The sequence below is a fragment of the Mizuhopecten yessoensis genome, unplaced genomic scaffold, assembly GCF_002113885.1.
Source record: "Mizuhopecten yessoensis strain PY_sf001 unplaced genomic scaffold, ASM211388v2 scaffold10225, whole genome shotgun sequence".
Lineage (NCBI taxonomy): Eukaryota > Metazoa > Mollusca > Bivalvia > Pectinida > Pectinidae > Mizuhopecten > Mizuhopecten yessoensis.
The window spans coordinates 107,601-116,964 of NW_018408440.1; the positions used below are offsets into that span (position 1 = coordinate 107,601).

Below are 9,364 nucleotides of genomic sequence, written 5' to 3' on the forward strand. Positions count from 1 at the left end.
AATGAACTAAATTCTTAGATATTACATATGGTAACAGGTCATCTCGGCACTTGGAGAGTTCGGCACTTACGGTTCGAGACACCTCGGTACTGTTTTGGGGTCACCTCGGCATTTTCACTAGGACACCTCGGCACTTATCGGTATTTTTTACGGCAGTTTTCAGAGACTCGAGAGAAGTCACACTTCCGTCTTCCCGAGTTATACCGATGTGTCGATAACTGGTAAGATAGGCTATGTAATGTACAACGTTGCGTTATATGAATTTATTAAAACGATTTAATGGATATGGTGTATGTAATTAAAAAGTTGATTGCAGTCATTCAGCTTGTTTAGATACCGAAATTAACTCAGCCACGAAAATATGAGTTGTTATTTTAAGTCGACCGTTTGGCACGGGACTATCATCACAGGTATCAATGAAAATCGGCAACACATTAAATACTATTAATAGACTCTTTTATAAATGGCGTGTATTGCCACAGCCTCCTGTCATTTCTTTTAACCTGATCCATGCAATAGGTGTATATCAATTAGTCTCAGAACCAATCATACAAATTTACCAATACTAACTGGTGAAATCATTAAGTTCTGAACTTGATGCTTTTTCAAAATTGTGACACCACTGTTTATTACCCTACAATGCCTGTGCTGTGACACCACTGTATATTACCCTACAATACCTGTGCTGTGACACCACTGTATATTACCCTACAATACCTGTGCTGTGACACCACTGTATATTACCCTACAATACCTGTGCTGTGACACCACTGTATATTACCCTACAATACCTGTGCTGTGACACCACTGTATATTACCCTACAATACCTGTGCTGCGGTTAGGAAAGTGCATAAAACGAACTTAAAATATTGGGACAAAAATGCTTTAGTCAATCTGCCAACTTCACTTTGATAGCAACTGCTAAAAAACAGCTAGAAAAGCAGTTTTATCCAAATCGCTATTTCTTGGGAAATGAAGTCTGGAACTGTTATACTATTTTTGCGAAATAGAATATGTAACTCCATTGGTACTTCTTGCTTTGCGTCGTGCTATCAACTAATTCCCAAACAAAACACATTATATAACCAGATAGTGGTGTTTGATTGGTTATAATGACAACCAGATACATATTGTCAGTTCTAAAAACGATCCATTGTTCCCTAAATGTTAAAAGACAATTGTTTTGTGTCAAGCTCTAAAATAAAATGTCAAATATGATGACCTTGCCTTTCAAGTGCTCTTGCCTAGCCGATAATATCTGGTTCCCTTTAAATTAAGATCCTAATATCATCAGCTCCGCGCTAGCACCCACTGTGAATGCCAAAATTTTAATGTCAACAAAGTCAAATACTTCGACAAATCACTTGTTCCATTTAACGTGTTCAAACGCATTAAACCACATCTTCTTACCTGTTGGAGCTGACCTAGTTAAATATTGTAACATTATCAATTTCCTTTCCTTAATCACACTGTAAAAGAATCCACCGGTTCTACAGTTGCTGACAATCACTAATTGGGAGTTATCTGTCAAACATAGAGTCGAAATCGTCCAAATAGCCATTTGAACTGCCCATTCAAAAAATATTGAAAAACAAATATCGAAAATAGAGCAGTATATCGAAATCCAATGGGAGGCAGTTTTCAATTTACAATGTTCTCCTTCCTCAAAGTTTTACTGCTCAAAGTCATCTGGAGGTTATATTCACCTTCCTAAACCTAAGACCATTATCTTGTATACTTGCTATCTCTACCACTTGGTCAAAAGTTCAATACCAAACAGAACACAATTCCTGATCGATGTAAGCATTTACACTTCCAGTCGGGGTTGTGAGAGGTGTACTATAAGTCGGCATCCTCCATCTGATTTGAAAACCAGACCAATTTGAGATATTCTCAAGTTAGGCATGGAAATCCTATTAAATTTCTTTTTCAATTTATCTTGCAACTTCTTTGCACTTTTTGGCTGAAAACGTGTTGTCACATTCAACCAAATGACGAGGACATTGATAATGTAGTCTAAAGCCATTTTTTAAAACCTTAAAGAAGTTCCATTAGAAAATATATTGTAAGGGTATTTTGACAACATTTTTTCGAGGGTTCAAATTGAATTGATGTTTTATCCAGAAAGTAGTGTGTGGATGTAATACTATAATGTACGTTGTTTTCCTACCATTTTATAGATTATTCCTGTAAGTTTGAGTTTGTTTGTATTTGTTTTCAACTACGTAGTGTTGTTAGTCACTAAACATTTGTTGTTTCATGTATTTTCCTATTTCATAGTTACTTAATAATTATCTTAGATAAATTTTATTTGTACTTTTCTTTTCCACACTCAACAAAAGAAACATCTTTTCAATATTTAGTGAAGAAATGGCTTTCAACATTTTCTTTGACATTATCGTTGATACTAATGATATTCCTCATTTCATTATTAAAGTATATTACAGATACAATAGTGTCATAAACCTAGAAAATTAAAAGAAAGTGCATGATAAATAATTGTATATACATGTATATAATAAAAACCTTTTTCACAAATGACAAAACATGTCATTATCAGTCTTCTAAAACTGGATACATTTTATTTACAGGTAATGTATAGGAGATAAAAAATATATAAAAAAAAATCAATAAGTTATACAAAATAACAGTTTATCTAAGTTGTATTACTCAAATCTATTTTGATATATATTACTTGAAAGGATATCAACAGAAAAAAACTTATTTAGTAAAATTACATTTTAAAGGGATTTAGTCAGAGAATCAACATTGGTACTTTGTTGAAGCAGTGCTAGATGTAATCCTCACTAATTATTCTCGTATCATTTTAGCACCGTATTAATTTTATTAAATACCGTTCTTAATTTCGTATTTTGTGACATGTCTAATTGTTTCACATTTGTGTCCTAATAAAGGAGTAGATGCCCTAAAACTATTTGTATTGTTCACACGGACGCTTTCACTTCTCTGCGTATATATAAAACTTTCTTATACGCATCCAATGGACATCTCTTTGTTCTGACCCATTTCTGACACTAGACCATACTTTCGATTAATGTAATTGTTTGTACATGTCTTTGTTGCTTAAAATTTGTTATACATTTAAAAGATATGATAGTGTGATAACGAACCAATTCTTTATTGCGTAATTATTTTAAGGTCGATAGTGTAGGGTTGCTTGCAATTGCCATCAAGTTTGTTGAAACTTTATCTTGTCTAACTTTATACATCACCTTTACACTAACACAAGTACACTTTAGCATACCAACAAGATTCAAAATGTTAGTGACGAGGAACGACAAGGAGATAAACAGAGTATAGTATATTTTTGAGAAAGTAGTTACTCTTATCTATGGAACAGTAGCAATACGACAATGCTGTCAAAGTGGGCGTGGTCATTTGTTTTTAACATTTTCCAATTACAATTTCTGTTAATAGCAAGATAATCACTTGATGGACATACGAGAATGTATGCATGTACAAATGTATAAAGTGGGAAGAATAAATTGTGACTTATATTACTTTGTTTTTGATATATAATTCTATTTGACATTATGGATCTGATTTGATCGCTCATTCAGCAATTATTGTCACGGGGTAGTGTACGTGTGATGTTGTCAAGATACATTAAAGCTAAACATTTATTTATCAAATGTTGACAATTCCTAGTGTACCTTGAGCTTACTACATACAATTATGATTTCGCTTAGTGTTGTGTCTGTTTACGTGAAGAAATACTTGGTTGGCAATTACGTCTTTTCGTATTGCAGAGTTATCTGCTCTTGTAATCAGGTTGACAACAACAAGGGTATACGTCATTAAGTGTCATCAGAAAGTTGATTTTTTTTGTTTTGGGATTTTTGTGGAATCTGGATCATAATACATAAACAACACAATGTCATGTCCAAACGGTTTATTCTTAACATTAACAGAAAATTGTAGAAAACCTTCACTTTCCTCAGAGGTCTTTCTAGTAAACAAAAAACGTTCTTTGTAAGTATCTTATGTAGGCATCTTCTGTATCAGTAGTATATAATTCATTTTTTTTACAAAATAAAATATCGATTTCACCCAAACAAGTAGCATATTATGGCCATGATGCCATACATTTTAAAGTGAAATTGAAAACTATTTCAAAAAAAGTTACTAGTTACACCATTTAACAGACAAAGACAAAATCTACCTCCATTTCCGTTTGTTTTCTTTAATAACCTAGTGAAGACATTGACTATATTATGTGTTTTACAAATACCAATACAATACTATGTATGTCGTACTCCGTAACAATGTAAGAAAGCATTGGGACAAACAAGTAATGAATGTTATGTAAGAACAAGAAAACACGTATTTGTTCGGCAAGCACGCTCTGTCTTCCCAGTCACTCCCGACTCCATTAATGACCTTATAAAGGTTGTACAAGATATGATTTGTATGAACCTAGCCCACAAGCCCAGATAAGATTGACTACAATAAGCTGTCGACAATGTCATCCTCTTGTCTTGCTTGTGCTGCCTCTGCTTCTACTGTGCTGATAGCTGACACAGTGTTCCTGCGAGATCCACTAAGTTTCCGAAAACTTTCCTCTTCAACATTCGGCTTCATCTCGAGCTCGTCCTTCTCCTCTTCCTGTCGCTTAGTGTGGATAGTGATAAGGACAGTGGCGATGACCAGTGACAGAGACAAGGCGTTGAGGAGGTAGACCGCTTGGTCTAAGTAGGTCAAACATGTGGTACCAACACCAATACCTGTAACCATTAAAACCAAATACAATCAAACATGAAAGTGCCAACATCAATACCTGTAACCAACAAAACCAAATACAATCAAACATGTGGTACCAACACTAATTCCTGTAACCATTAAAACCAAATACAATCAAACATGTGGTACCAACACTAATACCTGTAACCAACAAAACCAAATAAAATCAAACATGTGGTACCAACTCTAACACCTGTGACCATTAAAACCAAATACAATCAAACATGTGATACCAACACTAATACCTGTAACGATTAAAACCAAATACAATCAAACATGTGGTACCAACACTAATACCTGTAACCAACAAAACCAAATACAATCAAACATGTGGTACCAACACCAATACCTGTAACCATCAAAAATAAATACAATATACATAACTGTAATATATATACATTATAAAGTATGTCTTTTATTTACCAAGTGTTACATAATTTGGACATAACATATCAACAGACAAGACTACATAAAATAATCATGAATTTCTAACACTGTCATCAAGTTCATTAAGTAAAACAAAACGTGTATAGTTAGTTCTAGCATTCGTAATAAAACAATGTTCCAAGTTGATGCGCTTGTATTTCTGAAACTTACATTTCTGACAAAAGGAAACATTCTGAACCACCACTGCGCTTTTGAAATCAACGTTTTATGTAATAGGCATCCGTATCAGACGTCCAAATAGTGTTTTGTAGGAGTAAGAACAGTTTAAACATTTAGTAACAGTCTAGCTGCCTTTTTTGAAGTTAAACTAGTTTTCCATTAACAGCATATGAAGTAAGGGAAACAATTGGTTGGTTCACAATCAAACTAATACTACCAACAGTATACCAGAAACCCATTAACAATGCATGAAGGGGGGGGGGGGGGGGCACACTTGGTTGGTTCACAATCAACCTAATACTACCAACAGTATACCAGAAACCCATTAACAATGCATGCACGAACCAAGGCTATTCGTCTTAAGTGGTCTACTTCTAATTAAACCACCAAAACCCACTAGAATGTTCAATGGTTTCTTTGAGATCTTGTCTGATATATACATGACGTTATCGTTTATACCATTTCAACTTTTAGTAAACGCATTCTACAAACGAATTATAATCGATTGACGTCATCAATGAACAGCAGACAGATATGATAATCTTATATGTCAATGACGTCACTCTTTTCGTAATGTCTGTTATGTCAACTACCTGCTTATTATGGCGTTATTTTTGTAACGACTTTACAAACATAACATATACCTACCTGGTAAATTGTCTTCACAAGGATCAATTGCCAGTACTTCAACAGGACACTGCTCCGTTTTGTACAGGTACGCTCTCTTGTCTGTAATGAACAAAGCATGTATCAACAGGCAGTTACAAGTTTCTTACGTTTTGTCATGTTAGTCTTAGAATAGCATACTGAGTATTTGGCAGTTATTTTTCATAGTCCACGTGATGATAGTATGAAAAAATTCTAATGTGTAAATAAATATATATATACTGTATATCGGGAAGTTTTTTCTGCAGTTTAATTTTCGTCTTTTTCGCCCTCCGTTATTTATCATTACAGCGAATATAAGTAAACAAACATAATATGCATAGCAATGAAATGTAAAGGGAGAAATTAACACTGGGCGAAAATTGACTCCATGGGCGAAGGACGAAAGTTTGACTGGGCGAAAATTTCTATATATTATATTACTTATTTATACCATATTGCATTGTCTGGTCGACCTCGATGTTACAATGATTTAAAAAAAATCTAGTATCCTTTATCAAAAACTTAAGTATTAGCTCACACAAAAAAACATGCTTCGTAACAGGTAGGATATAAGAAACCCCTGATTTATACTCTCAGAACATTACGTCAGGCAATATACATGTAAGTCAAACCGTATATAGTATGGCTGAGGTAAAAAAGATCTCAGCCACACAAAGATAAAACAAAAACAAAAGAATTGTGTCAAAACGAAAAAAACAATAATAGGAAACGGAGAGTAAGTTAACAAAAGAAAGACAGCAGTATGATTTTAAGAGACATCTTACAAAAGTAACTTCGCCAACTGGACGTAAAGACAATAAAAGGATATAAAACAACAACTGGGCTACAGAATAGGGGTTTGCCTTCTCTGTGTTCTGCTTAGGGAATACTGAAAAAAACCAAACTTGATCTGTTGACTACTTTACAACATGTGGTCTTTATATTTCCTTTCTTCTCTCTGGCAAGTATTTTGTTTTATAGTGCATTGCTTGGCAATACCTCACGTTTGACCTTATTGTTTAGGGTTCGACCAAATGGATGGGCAATGGGTTCTGTCCCCAGGTCGGGACATACTAAAGACTTTAAAAATGGAAGCTTTTGTTTCCTTGTAAAACGTTCAGTTTTATAGGTAATCGTCGCACCAACTGCTTTATCCCATGTCACTATAATGTGGTTTGGTTTGTTAAGAGAGCCAGGTTTTGCTGGTGTAGAAATACGGAGTACAGACCAACGACTAGTACATGGCGACTGCCCCACGAAGGCCTCGGACCCGCGACCGAGTGGTGGAGGGCTAGTTATCGTTGACAGTCAGACAACTCAACCAATCGGCTATCGCGGCCCTTCCAGAATGATGTGACCTGGTGGACTACTGTGCTGGATGCTTTCGACATGGTATTTCAGTGAGGTATCACTCTTACAGACGGCAACAGTTCGGCACTATTACAAGGAGGCACACTCACCAACATAGTCAGCCTCCATCACACATACAGATATGGACGTATACTTACACACACGAAGATAAGTCCTTTAATGACATTAACTGTTAATAGGACGTTAAATCCTATAATCCAAACCAAAACATTCAAGGAAATCCAAGACCTGCCATGATTATATTCCATAGATAAAGCAAATCATTTTCATGAAGTTTTTGCGTTTTCATGTCAAAAACAAAATACCTACACTAGCGAAATGCAAGCTACATAATGACAATATGTTACCGTTGACAATATTTAGGTAATTACATACCAGTTATGACGTTTTATACATACTTATGTAGCTGCTAGGAGAACCACATATCACGGGTCCATGTAGCGAGATGTTATTGGTCCGACAGTAATCTAGGAACCACAAATTATCACACGTGCATTCCCACTCGATTCCGTCCAGGCTGAGAGTGAGGAGTCCCTTCATATTTGAGATCATACTACTGTGAAGAGACGTAAACAGGTTATTTTTTAATGATAAATGCCGAAGTTTGGTGGCGGCTTGAAACATATCGGCTTGTAAAGTATCCACGTTGGCACCGTCTATCACAAAGTTCGTCACATTAGCGAGTGCATACAACACCCCATTTGGTATTACTCTCGAGTCCAACTTTGACGTCAGTTTAAATGTTCCGAGCGGACGGGGAACCGTCATAGTGTGTACATTAAGTCCTTTGAAAGCGTCATAACCAATATCACCAATTACACCATTCTCCAACCCAAAGTAATTCAGGTCACCAAAGTCTTGTAAGGCTGCATCTGGCATAGCTATCACCTCACAGTTCTGGATATGGACCTCCTTGAAGTAGCCGAGTCCGGTAAAGGTGCCGGCGTGATACATCAATATTCCAGACGTATAACAACGGATGGTAAATGTTGGTACGAAATTTACGTCAAACAACGTCGTATTGATGACGTCAAACCCTGAAAATGTTGCTGTCGGGAGATCTCCGTTGACATCAATCATAGAAAGACTTTGGGGAACGTGATTAAAGTCTGATAGAGCTAGAGGGAGCACCCAGCTCCTGGCAGTGCACTCGTATTCCAGGTCTGATTCGTAGTACGTACACCCGACCGGGTCCCCTCTCACAATACATATAGACAGCAGTACCACGGACACGCTCAACAACATCTTCACACGATTACTATGTGTATCGTCTCGCCGTCATTGTCACATAAATCAGCCCGTCCGCGTCTTCTTCCGTCGTCCATCACGGGTTCGGCCATCTTGTGTACCTGAGCCTCGCGTGGTTTATGAACAGTACCGGATTAAAATCGTTCATACACGATATATTAATCCACTATAACTGTAATAAAGACATTCAGATTTTTTTCCAAAATATCTTTCTTAAATATCAGAATTTTTAAAATTGCCTCAACATTTAATCTGCTCAGTCAAGTGTAGAGAGAGTTAAATCATTTACAATTCTCACCAGGTTATTTCAAACAAACTACTTTAAATATTCTGAAAACGCCCTGTAATTGATCAACACAATATAGCACTAAGCGGTATGTATGAGTGCTGTATTTATAATCGGCTTTGGATATTGAGGCTAATCCACTTTATCGTGATCGAAGGTTGTGATATTGGCCAACACCCCCTATACCCCTAACGGATTGTTTGAATTACACACATATTATATATAACCGAAAGATTGACTGATATGGCTGCATCGCATAGGCAGGTAACAGTTGTATAATAATAATAATAATAATAATAAATTCTTTTATTTAGACAGGGTAACATATTTAGATTTTCATCTAGTTTACAATATGGCCCTGTAAAACACATTATATATACATACATAAAACAACAGCACATCACGCATACAGAGACATATGACATACAATAAAATAGAAAAAG

General features: G+C 35.8%; 1 protein-coding gene across 1 annotated transcript; it reads right to left on the reverse strand.

Moving 5' to 3' along the window:
• Positions 1 to 3,909: 3,909 nt before the first annotated feature.
• Positions 3,910 to 8,691, reverse strand: LOC110459808. Its single transcript, XM_021512255.1, has 3 exons — positions 7,786 to 8,691; positions 6,017 to 6,097; positions 3,910 to 4,746 (listed from the first exon to the last, which is right to left on the reverse strand). The coding sequence occupies exons 1-3, from the start codon at positions 8,630 to 8,632 to the stop codon at positions 4,466 to 4,468; spliced, it is 1,209 nt and encodes a 402-aa protein (XP_021367930.1). The 5' UTR covers positions 8,633 to 8,691; the 3' UTR covers positions 3,910 to 4,465.
• Between the last annotated feature and the right edge of the window lie 673 nt (positions 8,692 to 9,364).

Excerpts from the sequence above, each read along its gene's own strand:
- LOC110459808 (XM_021512255.1), bottom strand. The coding sequence starts at position 8,632 with ATGTTGTTGAGCGTGTCCGTGGTACTGCTGTCTATATGTATTGTGAGA. Across the intron at positions 6,098-7,785 it reads TTCTCCTAGCAGCTACATAA|ACAAGAGAGCGTACCTGTAC; the intron begins GTATGTATAAAA and ends TGTTCATTACAG. Across the intron at positions 4,747-6,016 it reads TTGTGAAGACAATTTACCAG|GTATTGGTGTTGGTACCACA; the intron begins GTAGGTATATGT and ends TAATGGTTACAG.